The 19,266-nt window shown below is 38.1% G+C and overlaps 1 protein-coding gene across 6 annotated transcripts in view; it reads left to right on the forward strand.

Moving 5' to 3' along the window:
- The window catches only part of TMEM161B (transmembrane protein 161B), a 133,056-nt gene that overhangs the window by 23,929 nt on the left and 89,861 nt on the right, over positions 1–19,266 (forward strand). For all 6 annotated transcript variants that reach the window (XM_019516915.1, XM_019516916.1, XM_019516921.1 and 3 more), the window contains 3 exons: positions 4,610–4,713; positions 11,735–11,815; positions 17,863–17,960. In XM_019516915.1, coding sequence (XP_019372460.1) covers positions 4,610–4,713; positions 11,735–11,815; positions 17,863–17,960 — 283 coding nt within the window. The remainder of the gene's footprint in view (positions 1–4,609; positions 4,714–11,734; positions 11,816–17,862; positions 17,961–19,266) is intronic.

Here is a 19,266-nt window from a genome sequence, read left to right on the forward strand (position 1 = left end):
TGGAGTGTGTTAGTGTTTTATTGATTCATTGTAAAGGAATTAACTCTTGTTGATATTTAAAGATTTTGTCACTGAAACCAAACAGGTGTGTGCTGGTCACATTCGGCTCTTGATTGATAGGTGGGTGGGTGTTATTTTACTGTGTTTCAAGCAGAGGATATTCACAATACAAGTCAATTTTGAAATTGGGATCTTTGCACAAAATAATTACTTTTAATGCTTAAAAACATGGTAGGTGATTTGACATACAGTGTTTTGAGAAGTAAGTATTAATCTTGGAATGCATATTGGTGAGTTTTGGGGGAAGATGAAGTCCGTTGGGACAGTCAGACAATAACTTAACCGTAGGGCTCTGATTTTTTATCATGGAAGTTATGGAAAGAATACATATGAAGAAATTCCACTCCTTTGTCAGAGGGGAGAATGCATCATTTCATGGGAGATGCTTTTAGGCCAGGGAGTAGGTCTATAGGAAAGAATGGAAGCATTCATTTTCCCAACTAGATTCCAGGAGGCAACAGTATTCCTTATTAGGGATGTGATTATTGTTCACTTGGTGTGATTATTGTTCTGCTGTGGTAAACATTCCTCTGCAGTCTGGTAACCTTTCTTGTAAATGTCCCTTGGATCAGGCAATCCTAAGTTGATTCAGTTTAAACTAAAGTTGCACAATTGGTAAGAATTAAGTCTGACTTATGTTTTGAACTACAGATGAGCAAACTTAGAGAAGTTAAGAAAAATAAGTAGGCTCAAGCTCTCAAGTATTACAATGCAGAAGAGGCATAAAAGTAAAGTAAAAAGTACATACACAATTTATTCCAAGTAGAAGGGGAAAAATTGTAGAAATGCTACAGGTGTATTTGTATGAGCAAGTATCTTAAACAGGAAATCAAGAGCAAGTAGAGATGCTGAAAGGAATGGGAAAAAGATTGATCAATAAAGACAGCTGTCTCTTTTTGTTTTTAAAGGAGTCAAAACAAGAATTCAAGGTCCAGTTCAACTAAGTTTTTTGCCCAAAAGAATCAACTAAATGCTTCTTCAGTCAGATTATATAAAAAGAATTGGGAGGAACGAAGTTGAGTTATTATGTGCTGAAAAGGGTATAGAGAAAAGATAATCTAGGTATATAGTCCAAGTACTAAAGTACCAAACACTTTGTCTTCCTGCTTACTGAAAATTGAAGCAGTGGGGATGAGTATATGGTAATGGAAATTATCACATTTGATGTGGAAGCAAATCTTAGATTGCTTACTGTGACAAAACTAGATAATTGTCTGGGATAGAGTCTCAGTATATTGAAAGAATGTTCCCAAGAAATGGCAACTCGTAGCATGGATTTGCATTGAATTTAATTTGAAGATAATGCCCTCTTGTTGGAGAAGAGCATGCATAGTGCCTGGAATCATAAAAGGCAGAGGATGGAGACCCAGACAACTAGAAGCCTGTTAGTTTGACTTAAATACTGTGGAAGACCAGCTATCTTAGAACAGCTACTGAAGGAAAGACTAATCAAGGACATGGTTGCAGAAGATTGGGCAAAATGCAACATGGATTTGTCCAAGAATGATCATATCAGACTAGTATCTTTTTGTGACAGGGTAACTGACCTCTGAGAACAGGTTTGTTGGCTTGTCCTTATCCATCTAGATTTCAGCAAAGCATTTGGAACTTTCTCTCGTGGGAAATTACTAGCTGAGGATTAATACTGTAACTGTGAAGTGGAAAAGGAGCTCTCTAAAGGAGAGATTGCAACAGGTTATATTAAAAGAGTTATTTGCTTGGAGAGAGATTGCTAGTGGTGATCCTTGGGGATCAGTTTGGGGATTTATGCTGTTTTGAATGTATTTATTAGCAACTGTGGTGTAAGAAATGTGTGTGCCATCTCTAATTCAAAAGCCAAAAGTTGAGAGAGATTTCAAGTGAGAGGAGGATTGGAATATCATATGGGAAGAATTAGATAATCTCTTAGAGTAAGAGAAATGGTGTGAAATTTAATAGTAAAAATTGTGAAGCCATGTACTAATGGCTAATACAAGGACCTTTTCCATAAGATTGTGTCTTATTGGGGGTTCATAGTTTGAAGGTGATGGAGGAAGAGAAGGACTTGGGTGTACTCATTTGGAGGATAACCAATCAAGGTTTTTTCCACTTTATGCAGCTGTGAAAAAACTAATTCAATTTGAGGGCAAATTAAGAGAGATGTATTATTACAGTCACTGTTCAAGCATTGGTAAGACCCCAATTAGAATAGCGTGGACAGTTCTTGTCATCTGACTGAAAAATTTGAGAACTACTGATTTTAAACTTGAGACAAACCTCAGAAAAATGTCAGTTCTTAGTTTTCACTCAGTTTTTACCACAGAAAGATAAAGCAATTCCTCTGTTGCAAAGAACTCTTGGGTTTATCTTGTGAATCATGTTTACATACCTAACAGTGCTAAAGTTGTGCTGCACATTTCAGCACCCTTGAAAGGCTCTCAAGGCATCCCAGGGTGCCACAGAACCCTGATTGAAAATCACTGGTTTAAATTCATTTAAAAAAAAATCTAGAACAGGTGCAGAGAAGGGCTAATAGGGTCTTTATTTCCCTAATCATCCTGTCTTGATGAGATGAGATTTAAAAGAGCTTGGATTTAACTTAAGGAACAAAAGAGGTTCAGAAGGGGAAATTATTTATAAATGTAATTTATTGGGGTTATAAATGTTAAGAAAGACAAAGTTATTTAAGTTAAAGAAAAATATTGTGTAAGAACAAATATGTACAAACTTGTTTGTCTATGCATGGCTTCTGGTAATTTTATATAGAAAGGTTTTTCTGGTTGCTAACAAACGTTGGCCCTTCTTAAATATATATTATTTGGCACCTGTGGGGTGGAATTTTTCCTTTTTCCCTATTTTCCTTCTTCCCTTTACTCCAAAGCTTTGGATCTTGGCCTGTATACTCAAGTACTCCTAAATTGTAATGAGAAACCTCTGAGGTACCCAGTTGGTTGGTCTTGTCAGAGGTCAAGGTCAAACAAGTTACTAGATTCAAGATCAAGGCAGGATTTTCTCAGACTGGCGTGGGCTGTGGACTGTTGGTGGGTTTTTTGGGGTGGTGGGGGGTTGTTTGTTTTTTTTGCCTTCCGTGGTAGGGGAGTGTTTGATCTACTTCTAAAGAATTGAATATGCTTTACTTAAACAGTTTTGTATTGGTGAAGATTGTGTCCCTTCTATGTTCCTGTGGTGCACAGAATAATAGAAACATAGGTCTGGAAGGTCATCTAGTCCAACGCTTTGCCCAGGGCAGAATTGTTACTGACTAAACCATTTTAGATGGGTGTTTGTCTGACTTGCCCTTAAACATGTCCTATGACATTTCCACGGTCTCTCTGAATATAGTCTGTTCAACTGTTTAACCACCCTCATTGTGAAAAGTTTTGCCTAATAGCTAATCTAAATTTCCCTTGCTGTGATTTGAGATTGTTACTCCTTGTCCTATCCCTTGGCCACAGAGATAAATTTATCACCATCATCCCCTTAGGTATTTGAAGATTTATCAAATCTCTTCTCCCCCCCCTCCCCGCCGCACGCACGCACTTTTCTCTTTTCCAGGCTAGATAGTCTTTGTTCTTTTAGTCTTTCCTCATAAATTCTGTTTTCTAGACCTCTGATGTTTTTATTGCTCTCCACTGGACTTTTTCTAATTTGTCCATGTATACATGTATTTCTTGAAGTACAATGTTTATAATAGGACTCTCTGCTCCAGGTGAGGACTCGTCAGTGTCACATAGAGTGGAAGGATCACATCCTTTGCAAGTGACTGTTCTGTTAATACAGCCCAGTATGCTGTTGCTTTCTTTTTGCAACAAAAACCCCCCAGAAACCCCACTCTTGGCGCCTCTTTAGCTTATGCTCCACTATAACCCACCAAGTCTTTCTGCAGCACTGTGAGGTAGATGGTCATTCCTCAGTCTGAATTTATGAATATAATTGGGATGGATAGAACAGTTAGAACTTCATGCTATGCTGATCTGATACTTCTTTCCTCATCCTCCTTCTCCATTATGGTTATTAGTCCCCTGAATTAAGTTGGGAACAAATGAAGCATGTTGCTTGAAAACTGCAAATGTAGGATATTTAAATGTATTATAAATCTTTGTTAACTTTAGCAGGTTTGTACTGTTTAAAATAATGTCAGAAGTGAAGTGAGAACAAAAAGCAAGATTGTAATCAAAGTGGCACAATTTTAAAGTCTCATGGCTTGTGAAATGCCTTGGCCAGAAATGACTGGCTTTATCACAGGAACACAGAGAAGTCTCTGGGGGGGTTTTTTTGGGACACATGTCTAGCACTGAACTGTCAGACAGTATATATACTCCTGGTCCTTTGGTCTAGCAGTGCATTTTTTTGGAACCAGTGCAAGGCTGACAATAGCAAGTCTGAGACCATTTCATGAAAACTGACGTAGTAGGTTTCTTTTCTTTCTTTTTTTCCCCTCTCCTTTTACTCTTTTTTAAACATCTTATTCTTATTTCAAAAGCAACCTTTTGCTTTATAGTATGAAAACTGCATACTTCAGCACTTTTACATATATTGACTTGTTACTTAACTACTTATTTCTCCACAGGCTGTGATAGGTGTACAGTTGGTGATTACCATGGTGATGGCTAGTGTCATACAGAAGATCATACCTCACTATTCTCTTGCTCGTTGGCTTCTCTGTAGTGGCAGGTAAGATAAGAAACATAATTGCTATGGTGTATATGGATGCGGTGACAGTTGTCTGTTTTATATATTTAAAAATCAGAAAATTAAACTAATTTTAAACTATTTCCAGTAGAATGCTATCATCTGCATTGCTTGTACCTGAACCTGGATGATTACAGGACTTGAAAAAATAATAAAATGCTTGTTCTAAAGCATCCGTCTTATACTCTTAAGCTTCTTGTTCATAAAATTAGTGGTTGGCTGGCACTTTTTATTTTTAAAGAGATGAGCTACATAGCGATTTTTATCTTTTTAATATTAGTAAAACAAATTCATATCTTGAGGTCCCATAATGCTCAACTTTTTTGCAGTGCCTTGTGTTCCTAATAATCCCCATTTTGATTAGCCTTGCATGTAAGAATTTTTTAGAAATTTACCCCAAATCCTATTTTCTGACTACTTCAGAGGGTAGGATTTGTGTAAATTTCAATATACTGCTCTCTCACAACAATAGATCAAACAGACATAATGAGTTGCAAGGGGAGCATTCCCTGTATGATTGTGTCCATAATAACTAAAAACAGCAGCTGCTGTGAATGTAAATCTGTCTCTTAAATTTTAGAAAACTGTATGGCTTGCTTATTCTTCTAAAGAAACTCTGAATCATTAGAGGATATTGTCCTTCTCATAGTTAATATTCTCAGGATCTTAACAATAACCTTCCAAGTTATTAGTGAAATCCCAAATCTCCACTTTTCTCAATGATTTCTCAAGTATACCTGGACTTTGGATATGCTGTTTACTGGTGTGTGTATTTATTTAACTTCTTCACTACCATTTTCTTCTGCATTTTATGGTTAGCCCACTTTTCTCTCTCTTTAAGAATTCACATTGTATTACAATGTGGAAAGCTCAGATGTGGTTAGTTAAAAAGTAGTTATCAGAGTAGATTGGGGTAAAAGCTGTTTGAGCATCTGCTGGTTTACAAATCTGTCCCGATTTTCTTGTTGTAATCAGTATTGTTCTCTAATGGTCATATTTTAAGTATTAATATTTAACAATGGCATTTAAGTTAGCTTGTGTGAGTATATTGGGAGTTGGTGCATTTTGAAGAGGGAGGGATTCTAGTAATGGGTAAGTGGATAATCTGAATGGAAACACTACTACATTTTTGTGTAAAATGTCACTTCTGAGTTCATCCGCAGGATATTGAATATCACAGCACACTTCATAGTTTCATAGTAGCTAAGGTCAGGAGGGACCTGAACAGATCATCTAGCCTGACCCCCTGCCACAGGCAGGAATGAATTCTGGGTTCACAAGACCCCAGACAGGTGATCGTCCAACCTCCTCTTGAATTTACGCAAGGTAGGGCAAGGATCACTTCCCTGGGAAGTTGGTTCCAGATTTTCGCCACCCTAACTAAAATATTGCCTTCTGATCTCTAACCTAAACCTATTCTCCATCAGCTTATTACCATTGTTCCTTGTCACCCCAGGTGGTGCTGGGGAGAAAAGGGCTCTACCTATTTGCTGTTGATCTCCCCTGATGAGTTTGTAGGCAGCCGCCAGGTCCCCCCCTCAGCCTCCTCTTGCTGAGGCTGAACAGGTTCAGGTCCCTCAGTCTCTCCTCATAGGGCCTGTCGTGCCCTCTCACCAAGCAGGTGGCCCTCCTCTGAGCCCTCTCCAGGCTGGCCACATCCCTTTTGAAGTGCGGCGCCCAGTACTGGACGCAGTACTCCAACTGCAGCCTGACCAAAGTCGCATAGAGGGGGAGTATCACCTCTCTGGACTGGCTTGAGATGCACTTTCAGGTCCTCTAAAGTAATTAATTTCAGGATAATTATTTGTGAAGTTCTGCAGTTATTTAATGCATATGAAATTACAAGTGACCTTTATCTTTTAACAGTATGTGTTTTGATCTTTATTCAAATGACATATTTTCCCCTTTTTTTACACCCTCTTTTAAAAAATACATGCAGCTATATAGCAAATGCTTTTGGAACACTTTTGATTTTGTATATTGTTAAATTTATGATTTTCATATTGCTGAACTACTTAGTTTGAGTTGTATCTATTTTTCTAGCATTGTTTTCTCTTACTGAGCTATGCAGGATTTTCTGTGTAGATGTTGGTAGTGAATAGCTTTGTATTTCCACAGTCAGTATTAGCCTGATTCTTCTCCCAGTGACCTTGATGGAAATTTTCTTGTTACCTCTTAAGTCAAGCAGTTTTGAAAACTTGCTTTGCAGTATTCATCTGTATTTGAATAACAAGGATTTGACTGCATTATTTCTTTGCCCACCACAAAAAAAATCTGAATCTAAGTCTGAGGACAGCCTCAGTAACCTCATTTTGCTTAGGAGGAGGGGAAACATCACTTTCTCCTCTAAGGAGAACTAAACTGAGAATTTTCTCCCATCTGATCATGAATTTCTGTGTTCTTTTGATTTCAGGCTCTCTTCAGCTATTCATTCGTTACTGAACTTTTCAAGCTCTGATAGCACCATTTTAAGTTATGGTTTTTGCCTTGTTTTTGCTGCCTTCCTAAAGGCCAGCAGGCTTTTCTACCAATGTCTTTAAATCTCTAACAAAATTTATTATCTTTAAAGAACTAGGTAACTCATAATTGAGAAATTTACACTTTTTAACATAAATATGCACACACACACACTTTTTCTATTAAACTAGAAATTTGTGTATTCTGTGTTTAAAAAAAAGCACACAAAAATACAGACCTTTGGTAGGACAAATAGAATGTAAAAAAAAAAGCTAAGTTATACGTTTCCAAAGCAAGTGAATCTTCTATCATTGATAAATGGGAGAACAAATACACTGTTTTTCAGTTCATTGAGAATCATACTTCTCCAATCTTTTACTGTTAGTGAACTTTGACAAAGTTTAATTGTTCATGTTAATTGTGTGCCTGTAACTTGCAGGTTTAGGTGCTTGCTACATGTGACTTTCCAACTTAATCAATTAATCCCAATCATAAATCACTCTTGAATTCATACCACTGCTGTCTTTCAGTTTCTTCTTTAACTAATGGCCTTAAACCACATATGCTGAGGTTATGTTTACACTGTACTTCCTGTGGTTTGACTGCTGCTAGTACCTGAGCTAGTTGACCGTAATGTGTATCTTGTCTGAAACAGATTTGAGCTACACTTTTAAAAAATTTCTATTATACTAAAACCCATGTATCTTCAAGCACCTCTCTGGTTTTTAGATTATAAATGCTAAAGCTTTTCAGCCAATAAGCAACATCAACATTTGCATGTCTTTTACATTTTGTCCCTGGGATTTCTGTGAGCTTTTAAAAAAATAACAACCAAACCCTTATTTACTAAGAACCATGTCTGCAAACAGACCTGCAACGAGGTCTTGTACCTAGGTATGATTTAAGCATCCCTTAACTCTGCTACCATTGACAAGGTACTTCTGTCCAAATTCCTGTTCAGGACTCTTCTCTAGTGTTCATCCTAAAGATCCAGTGGAAGTGGCATTGGATTCCACTTTAATGAGATTTTTTTTAAACTCTTCTCATTAGCAGGATGCAAGGTTTTTTTTTATCTGTTCAGTACCGTTTTATAGGTTTGATAGCTGCCTTAATACAAGCTCTGTCCTTGCATTGTACTAAAACTTTTTTCTTGAATGCTAACTGCAGGTATTTTTGAAGATGAACATGAAGCATTTTGTCTAGTTATTTTTCTTATTGCTTACTTGCATTTTCTCATGTCTGTAGAACTTGTTGTTTCTGGGCCCAGTCTTATTCCTTTCCATTTAACTCCAGTGGTAGTGTGTTCAGCTCCACAGGGACTCCTCCTGGGTTTAGGCAGCAGCGCAGCTCTGTGGGTCTGCCACCAATGTCTCTGAACTCCTGTGGGCATGACCCCAAATTCTGAAGCAGGTCATACCTCCAAACTTTTTGACATTTGTGCCCTAGTCATACAAAAGACAGGGAGGAAAGAGCAACACTTGATGTTCTTTATAGCCCTTGAATTAAGCAGTTTTGACTCGTGGGCCTGATTCAACCTAGCTTTGGACCTTTTGATCTATCTTAGATATGACTCTTGTTGCACAAACAAATCCCTCACTGAGGACTACATAGGTTGAAAATAAATAATTGAATAAAGAAATTCACTCTCATACACCCTACATTTTTTTTTAAATAACTTAAATCTCTTGACTGATGCAAAGTCCATAGTTGTATTATATTAAAACAAGTGAAATATAGCTTTGAGTTTCTCTAGGAAGGCCTTAATGCTAGGTGTATGAGTGTTCAAACAAAAAAGTCAGTTCCCTGTAGTTTATTAATATTGGCATGTTCAAGAACAAGAGGTTTCTACACAATCTAACATTAAGAAGCCCTGAGAAAGCAATTATTCAAGTACTGCACAGATTATAAATCACATCCTTTTAACCTCCTTCTATTTGAGATAGCAATACCAAGTCATACTACACCTTATACACTGAAGTATTTTTTATTTGTATTACCATAACATCTGGGCACCAAGTAGTGTACCGAGACTATAGTGTTAAGTCAGACAGATTTCTGAAATCGGGACACTTCTCTGATACCCAGTATTATGTATTTAATTTGCACAAATAGACTTTATAGCTATCATAGCATTCATTCCCAAAGCAATTTCAAGAAATTTTAACTTCTGACATGTAGTGAAGTCCAGTTCTTGGGAGAACTGATGGTCCCAGGGCAGAGAAATTGTATCTGCTGTATTCAGGGGCATGGTGAACATGCTGTTCACCCCTTACAAAAAGGTGCTGCCAACACTGCCGGTGTCGTTTGCGGGCAGTCCATGATCCCTGCAGACTGCTGCCAACACTGCTGGCAGCGTCTTCAGGTGGTTGCTGACCCCTGGGCGGTGCTCGTCACCTCTGACAGCGTCTGCAGTGTCTTCAGGAACTCCCCGCTTACTGCTGTCACACCCCTGCCGGCTACCAGGGGCTTGCATCGTTCGTGGCTGTATCTTTTATGCAGCTGGAGGCTTTACTTACCAGAATTCTATGAATTGGCCAATCCAGTCCTTAAACCAATGCCATTTTTTTGGTTGAAGTAGTCTCCTTGCCTCCGGATCCTGGGATGATAAATGATGATGATAAATAATTTACCTTGTTTTGGCTCCTCCTATTTGAAGAGAGCTTATGTTTCCCACCATTGCAATAGGGTTTTTGTGGTAATAGATCTCTGAATCTTACCACTTACCACTTTCTTAAGGAAAATTATCTGATTTCCTCCCTCCTTCTCTCTGGTAAGACACACAGATGTGGCCCACCCTAGTGACAAATGAACATCCAGAATAGAGATGGAAAAGGGCATCCTGTGACTGGGAATTGTTTTTGTGATGGGGAATTTCCCTATTTGAGGTACAACTTCTTTTGTTTCTTCCACAAGGCACACTTAGCACAATCTGTACTTTAGCAAAGTATAAAGTGAATTACCCTTGTTATGGCAGGTGGTTAAAAGGCAAGAACTCCAGAGAGCAGTATAGTCCCGTGTCAGTGATTGGCTCTTATGTTTCTGCTCCAAAGCTAAAAGCAGCCTGAAATACCTGTTACAAATTTGTAGGTTTTACTACTTGCAGAGTGGAAATTTTCAAGTAACCTTTTTCCAAATCCATTGTTTATATTAAGACCAATACCTTCCTTATCCACATTTCCATCCTTGAATATTGAAGATAATATATGTACTTAAAACAGACTAAGGGAGAGCTCACTTTTAGGCTCCTGCCACACATTACACTTAAGACGTGATTAACTACTTAATCATGTCTTAAGTTGTGACCCAACCACATATTCAGACAGTTAACGGTATGATAATGAGGAGTAAGCCACTAAGTTAGTTCACAAATAAATGTGTACTAACTTTGTGGCTTGTTCCCATCACAGTATTAATGGAGTATTTGGCCAGGCGTGCCTCTGTGGCTGGGAGCCCTGTCAGTTGATGGTGCTAGCAGCTGCAGGGGAGCCCCATGTGCTTCCATGCCTGGGAGGCCTGTCAGCTGATGGGGCTTGCAGCAATGGGGCTAGCTGACATGGCCCCCTCCTTCCCACCCCAAAACAAACAAAAGCAAAGTCAGGGCAGGAAGCGGTATGCTAAGGTTTGCAAGGGAAAATTGAGTGGTATAGGTAATAAAGAAAAAACTTTTGCATTAGCTAGTCCAGAATATTTCTGCTGCATCAGCATTTTATTGAATAAAATTCACTTTTTATTTTGAAAAATTACCTTCTTTGTGAGTGGAATAATTATCCTAGAGCAAAATAATTCTAGAGTAGTGTCTGTATAGCATAGTTACAGTGGTGTAATTTTTCTGATTTGTTTTTCCTTCTCTAGACATGGGCTTAGTTGCCATATGTTGTACCAAGTTCAGTGTTTTCACAGTTAAGAGAGTTTTTTTTTAATTTAATGACTGCCATTTCATTCTCTTAGTAATTTAGCATCTGAGATGCTTAAATACTTGTTTTAATTTAAAAAAAATCCGTTCAACTCAGATGAAGTGAAGTTTTGACCTTGACTGTTTTTAAGGTTCAGGTTGAATCTCATTCATATTTACACAGGTGTTTTATTGAAGTGCTGTAATATACAACAATAATAAACAATACATTAAAAATAAAAACTAAAAATAATAAACAGGAAAGGTTTTTGCACCTCCTTGCCTGCCTCTGACATAGGATGATACCTCCAGGGATGAAGACAGCCTTATCTGCCCATCACAGAGCAACATTTTCACAAAAGGACTCTCGGATACTCAGGGGAATACACTTCCAGCCTCAACTTCCCCTATGCAAAATGGAATTTATTTTCTACCTGAGAGGACTTTTACAATCTTTAATTTCTCCTTAGCCTGATGAAGGGTGCATGTGCCCAAAACTTGCAAAGAAAAAAAATATTTGCTACTTTTTAGTTTAATAAAAGACATCACCTCTGAACCAAGAGTTTTGTAATATGTAGCTGAAACTTTTACATAAGTATGTTAAATGCTTCTATTGATATGGTGTTTAACTAAAAAAAAATTTTCTCTTTTTAGTTTACGATGGTATCAACATCCTACTGAAGAAGAACTACGAATTCTTGCAGGGAAACAAAAGGGGAAAAGCAAAAAAGATAGGTAAATGCTTATTTTATTGTCTTGAGCATGTTTACATAAACCATGCAGTGACTAGATTGCCAGCTGACTTTGGCAGATCTTGTCCTTGTTCATGCTACTCAGTAATTTTATGACATAGTGAGAAGAGTATTACTTCAATGTGAAGCACGCTGCCTTTATTCAGTGCTTTTATTTTGAATTTCTTTTACTAATCTTTGAAAGCATTTGGCTTAATTCTTAGTCTAAAATAACCCTTCAAATCTGAATGTTTAGAAAGAAATTCTGCTTTGTCAGTCTTTTCCTGATAGCATCAGTCAAATTTCTTGTTACATGGCATTGCTCTTATTTGCTGTAGTTATGTATTGACTTGGGATCTTGAAAGTTGTTCTCCAGTAAACTAAAGTGGTCAGTGTGTTCAAATAAGGACTAGATGTTGTCCCTCATATAGAAAACTGGCCATTGAAACTGCAAGGATTATTGTTATTATTGTATCAAATTTAGGGGGTGTTACTGAAAGACTGTACTTGCTCTGCCTTTCTTAAATATTGTAATGTGAGCACAGATAGGCTCGTTAGTCTGATGTATAAAGCTGGCAAGGTCTTGGAACATTTGCCAAAAGAAAGAATAATTGAAGCATAGAGGTATGTGGAAAATAGGATAAAATGCAGTATGGGTTTACCAAAAATGTGTTAACTTGCTATCTGTATTTGATAATGATAAGTAACTGGTTTTTGCAAAGGAAATATAATAAAGAATTTCAGAACTTCAGCAAAGCATTTGATACAGTATTGCGTGTGAAACTGGAGATGATGGTTTTGCATAAGAATTATAAGGCAATAAGAAACTATTTAAACGGGCAACTACAACAGATTGTGCTGGGCCAAAACAGGTTACTTGTGGAGTTCCTTAAAGATGGTATTATGACTGGTTTTCATTTATGACCTTAACGCAAAAAGTAGGAATGTGCTAATGATATTTAGCGAGGACACAAATCTAGTAAATAAAATTGAGATTCATAATCCATATGGAAGAGAAGAGGAATAACATAGGAAAAACTAGCTGATTTAAGATTGTAGTAGAAATGGATGAAATTTAATAGAACAAAGTGTAAAGTCATGCACTGAGGAGATAATAATAAAAAAGTATTATATAATGGAAGCTTGTCATCTGGACTTGAGAGGTGAAGAAAGACCTGAGTATATTAGTAGATCACAGGCTGAGCTACCAGTCTGATACAGCCATGGAAAGCAGACATGATCTCAGGATGCATCAGGCAAGCTATGTGGGTGTTTTAGAAAGTAAAAGCAATTTTGAAATAAAATATATAGCTTGCAGTGAGTGGGAAACTACGGAGTAGCAGGGAACACAGATGCCACATTTTTTACAGCTATGTAGAGAAATGATGTTATCCAGTAAACGATCATTGCACACAGTAAGGTTTTATTTCAAAATTGCCATTACTTTCTGAAACCACTTTGTAACTCCTTTAGAAAAGATAGGGAAATATTTACTACATATGTAAAAGGAGCTGGTAAGAAGTCACCTGGAATTCTGTGTACAGATCTGGTAGTTCATGTTCGAGGAAGTTCAATTCAAAATTAAGAGGTGCACAAGAAAGGCTACCAGGATGATCCAAGAAATGGAGAGCTCACTTTAAGACAAGACTACAATAAATTGGTTTGTTTAGGCTACAGAGAAATCTGCATAGAGATGATTGCTCTAAATACATGCAGATAAAAAAACCCATCAAGGGGATGAAGAGCTATTGAAACGAGGATAATAATAGCACAAGAACAAATGGGTATAAATCAGAAGATTTCTAACCATCAGGAGAGAGAGGTTCTAGACCAGCCTCTCAGAAACAGTGAGAGACAAGAAACACAATTGATTTCAGTATGATGCTAGATTAGTAACATTTATATGATGCAGTTGTCTCTAGGAGCAAGGTCTGGGCTTAAAAAAAACAAGATCTCCTGGTTCTTCGTGTTCCTAATACAAACTCTTCTTACATTTTCTATTGTCTCTCTTAGTGTCACCTATAAACAATGTCGATTTTAGGTTCGCTGCTCTTGGAGGTAGTATCTATGTTTCTTAGCTTTTATCCTACAATTTACTTTGATGGTCATCTTGCAAATCCTATTTACATTCTTTAATTTTAAAACCAAAGCAATCTGGGGACTGTTTCCTTTTCTTAAATAGCTTTAATAATTCTACTGTAGGGATAGTAGGTCCATCTTGATTCATGAAAAATCTGTTGTATCCCATTTCATTTTTCAAGGGAAAAATGTAGTTAATTTGGGTGTCACATGAAGACTGATAACTGTCCACATGAATAACTAACCATTGACAGATTTATATATTTATATCTATAGATCTGGAAAATAAGTATAGCAGAAATTCAAGATTTGAATTATTATTGCTGAACTGCATATCCTACAGGTTCTAGCCTGAGGAAAGCAGGTGTCACTCAAGTATTCCTGAACTCCAGTCATCAAATACCTTTTATTAACTTCACCAAATTTCTGCCATTACTAATCTATATATTCTCATTTTTATTTGGAACAGTCTTTACTCATCAAACTATAAATACAATACATAAATGGAAGCATACATGTCAATTTCAATTTTATTGTTATGTAGAAATTACTACCAAATTTATAATACTGGTCCCCCATGTGCATAACTTGGCAACATTATTGCTTTACAAATCCAGTATTTCAGAATCTCTTCAGTCTCTTCTTTGGGGGTTTAGAAACTTTTTTTACTCCCAGCCATTTCACTTTAGAAAAAAGTGCTGTTACACTGGCATGATTTGAAGGTTGTTGTAAGCATGAGCCTTAAAGTACAGTGTCAGCCCTTCAGAAATGCAAGTGAACAGTTTGAATTATGTACGTGCATGCTTGTCTTTTTTAGTTGACTACAGAAATTTATACTTGTACTCACAGACAAAGCTTCCAAACTAGGATGCAGGAGGAAATGAATTTGTCTTGTTCAGGGAAGTAAACAGTTTCCTAGTCATGAAACAACAAAGTGTTTTGATTGGGTGTTCTTTGTTTCACTTTTCAGCTAGTGAAGAATTAACTGTAAATAGGAACAAGAGGCAGTGGCCTCTGCTGCTGGGGTTATGCAAGAAATGAGAGAAGGGGGGAAAAGTGCTTTCCTTTTATTGAAGCCTTCTGTCTGCAGTTCTCAAAAATGGACCATTACCTTGGCATATCAAAACCAGCAAAATTAAACTTGCAATTAAGTCGATTTCAATTTTCTGCTGTCCGTATTGGGAAGCCTGACTTGCTGCCTGGCATGTTTGCTTATGGCTTGATGTAGTGGCATAGACTTGAACTTCATCTGATACCCGCTGCTAACTGCTTTTTTGGCCACTCTTGAAACTCAAGGATGTTAAATTAAGTTCTCATTTTTGGACTATTTTCTTCTCATGTACTAATCGACAGGCATGGATCCATTCCTTATAATTAGCTTACAGTGGATTGAACTTGTGTTTGCCCAATGAATCATATACTCATTTTAGGAAGAAAATTTTAGTCCATGGTCAGATTGGTACTGATTGGAGGTGGATTATGGAAAAAAAGGTTGCTAGGACATAGAACATGCATCCTTCCTTTTCTGATTTCAATGATGTTTGAACATGTATCAGAACAATATAGTTTTTTCTTTGTCTAGCACTTACATTTGTTTTAACCTATCAAAACTATTCCTGATCTGCTTTGATATTTTCTGGGAGCCTGTAATGAAAAGCTAAATTTTCACCCTATTAAAAAAACACAAAAGGTGTTTTCACAGACTGTTTTTAGCACAACCTTGTTTCTGTGCTATTACAGTGATTTTTTTGTTTGTTTGTTTGTTTGTTTTTGTTTGTTTTGTGGCTGTTTTGGGGTCAGTTTGGAATTAGTTTGAGTAATATCTCATGCTACTAATACATGGTACATTTTGACAAATATGGGACATCAGAAACTTAGAGCTTCAAATACAATATGTATCTTATGGGTTTTTTAATGTACTCAGTTCTTTCCCTCTCTGCCACTGGCCTCCCAGCTGTGGCTGTTTTCTTCTTACTAGTCCTTTCTTCTGGACTTAGAGCTTTGCTTTGAAAAGTTGCACCATAAAAATGACACTATCAGTTTTATCAGTTTACCATGGAAAAAGGTCAGGCTGTTAGGAAATATCTGTCAGAAAGGTGGGGACTGTGTATACAGTGTGACCAGAACCTGTTCTGTCCTTGTTGCGTTTGTGTTAATGTCTCTGAGATGGCACACACGAGCAGAATATGGATAGAGCTTAAACCAGGGATTCTCAACCAGTGTCATCCCTTGAGATCTTTTCAAGGGTGCTGTGGGATGCTACATGGTGGTACTCCTGTTAGGTTTACAACAGATTCACAAGATAAACCAAGACATTTCAAATAGAAATCCATAGTTATGGTTTGTCTTAGTTCTTTGCAACAGAAAAACTGCTCTTATTTTTCTGTAGTAAAAAAAAAAGGAAAATGAGCTGATCTTTTTCTGAGCAGTGTCTCAAGTCCATCCTGGGTGCCTTAAGTCTAAAAAGATTAGATTAATCTTGCTGGTAGGGTAGGAAAGAATTTAGTTTGCTTTCCTAGAGCTGTTCCTCAGAGATGATAATGATAAATTTTGCTTATTAAAATAAGCAGATGTGACTTAATCACATTTTATAGGTTTTTTTGGTGGGATGGGTGGCGTTTTTAGGCTTATCTTTATATAGTTAACAGGAGAACAGATCTGTTCTGCAAGACATTTATACTGTCATCTGAATTGTATCTTCTAAACCTGCTAACATGGGCTATAATAATTTATAAGGCCAGAAGACCCCATAGAACTTCTAGTCTCAGTCAGTGCTTGTTTACATCTGTTTACATTACTAGATTGTAGCAATTGACTGTTTTGTTTCTCTCTCATCCTGTGCTGCTGACCCAGTCTCTCTGCCAGCAGTTCCAGTTATCTTCAAAGCTGGATAATTGCTCATTAATTTCTGTAAATATTACTCTGTTACTTAAAACATGAAATTGCTATCTAATGGAGAGGGATCTTGGAGTCACATTTGACTCCAAGATGAACATGAGCCGGCAGTGTAACGAAGCTATCAACAAAGCCAATCGCACCTTGTTGTGCATTAGCAGATGCATGACCAACACATCGAGGGAGGTGATGCTCCCCCTCTATGCGGCATTGGTCAGTCCGCAGTTTGAGTACTGTGTCCAGTTTTGGGCGCTGCACTTCAAGAGGGGCATGGAGAATCTGGAGAGGGTTCAGAGGAGGATCACTCACGTGATTAGTGGCCGCTGTGAAAGACCCTATGAGGGGAGGTTGAGGGATCTGTATCTCTTCAGCCTTCATAAGAGACATATGAGGGAAGACCTTGTAGCTGCCTATAAGTTTATCAAGGGAGGACAACAGGGAATTGGAGATGCACCATTTACCAGAGCACTCCTAGGAGTAACTAGGAATAATGGGTGCAAACTAGTGGAGAGTAGATTCAGGTTAGACGTTAGAAAGAAATTTTTTACAGTAAGGGTGGCCAGAATCTGGAATGGGCTTCCAAAAGAGGTGGTACTATCACCTAACTTGGAGATCTTCAAGAGGAGGCTTGATAGACACCTGGCTGGGGTCATCTGACCTCAGTCCTCTTTCCTGCCAGGAGCAGGTGGGTGGACATGATGATCCGTTGTGGTCCCTTCCAACACTACAATCTATGAATCTGTGAAGTATGATTTTAATGCCGCATTCTGTCAGCCTCCGGGTCTGAGCCTTACCCTTAAATTTTTGGCTTAAATTTACTTGTGGGTCTTTTTTTTTTTTTTAAGAGTTATGTGCATAGCTACAATGGTATTTCAAACTCTGACAAGATAGAGTTAATAATAATTATTCATATGTGCCAGCTTAAGCTCAGATACACATTTTATATAGAGAATTAAGTCTTCATGTGAAAAATGTGTATCATAGGCATTTTAAAAGCTTCCTCTAGATATTTAGATGTTATAACATTGTTGCACCTATTATATGCCCGCACACTTTTTTCTTTTCTTTTTTTAACAGGAAATACAATGGTCACATTGAAAACAAGCCCCTAACCATTCCAAAGGATATTGATCTTCATCTGGAAACAAAATCTGTTACAGAAGTGGACACTTTAGGTAAGGAAAAGACTACAGTTGGATTTTGTGTGTCATAATATATTCTTCAATTATGCAGTGTTGTTTTTTCCATTTCATGTACATTTGTCATATATACTTTTATGTTTTTTATGGAGGAGAGAATAAAAAATAACTCATAAAGAAAAACTGAGCCAAAAAGCAAGAATTTAAGATGACATCTCTTGCTCTATAAGAGATGTCTAAATAGTGCTATTGCAGAAAAGAATGCAGAGCTAAAATCCAGCATGAAGCACATCTGATACTGCAACAGGATATCTGAAGGCTAGGATCGTATACATATTTGAAAATGGGCATGTGAAATATCCTCCTAGATTAAAATAGACATGTGAAATATCCTCCGTGATCGATCGGAAGCTGGGTGACAGTGACCATGAGCTGATCACCTTCACCATCCTCCGTAAAGCTAGCAAGTCAGTCAGCAACACGGAAGTCCTTGACTTCAGGAAAGCCGACTTTGACAAGTTCAGGAGGCTTGTCAGTGGGGCCCTAAAGGACCACAACCCCAGGGGGAGGGGAATTCAGGAAGAGTGGTTGCTCCTCAATGGAGAAATCCTCAATGCACAAGCTAATTTGATTCCATCTCAGAGGAAAGGCAGCAAGAGGGCAAAGCAGCCTCCCCCCCCCGGCTCTCCAGGGATCTAGCAGACCTCCTGAGGCTAAAAAGAAAGGCCTACAAGGGTTGGAGGATGGGATTCACCTCCAAGGAGGAATATTCTGCACTGGTCTGGTCCTGCAGGGAGCAAACCAGGAAAGCCAAGGCTGCAACTGAACTCCAACTAGCTTCGAGTATCAAGGACGATAAAAAGTCCTTTTTCAGATATGTGGGGAGCCGGAGGAAAAGCAAGGGCAACATTGGACCCCTGCTGAACTAGATGGGACAACTGACAACTGATGCTCAGGAAAAAGCCAACTTATTAAATGGGTACTTTGCATCGGTCTTTCATCAGTCCCATGGGACGCCCATGCCCACTATGGGACAGGCAGGTCCAGGGTGGGGGAGATCCCCTGCCCTACATCAATGCTGACCTGGTGAAGGAACACCTTGAGAGGCTGGATACCTTCAAGTCAGCTGGCCCTGACAATCTACGCCCTGGGGTACTCAAGGAGCTGGCGAGCATCATAGCCCAGCCTCTGGCACAGATCTTTGAAAACTTCTGGTGCTCTGGTGTAGTGCCCGAAGACTGGAAGAAGGCCAATATGGTACCTATCTTCAAGAAAGGGAGGTAAGTGGATCCGGCAAGCTATAGGCCCATCAGCCATAATTCTATTCTGGGAAGGTCTTAAA

This window comes from Gavialis gangeticus, unplaced genomic scaffold (assembly GCF_001723915.1).
Source record: "Gavialis gangeticus isolate Ggan-Ray unplaced genomic scaffold, GavGan_comp1, whole genome shotgun sequence".
NCBI classification, from domain to species: domain Eukaryota; kingdom Metazoa; phylum Chordata; order Crocodylia; family Gavialidae; genus Gavialis; species Gavialis gangeticus.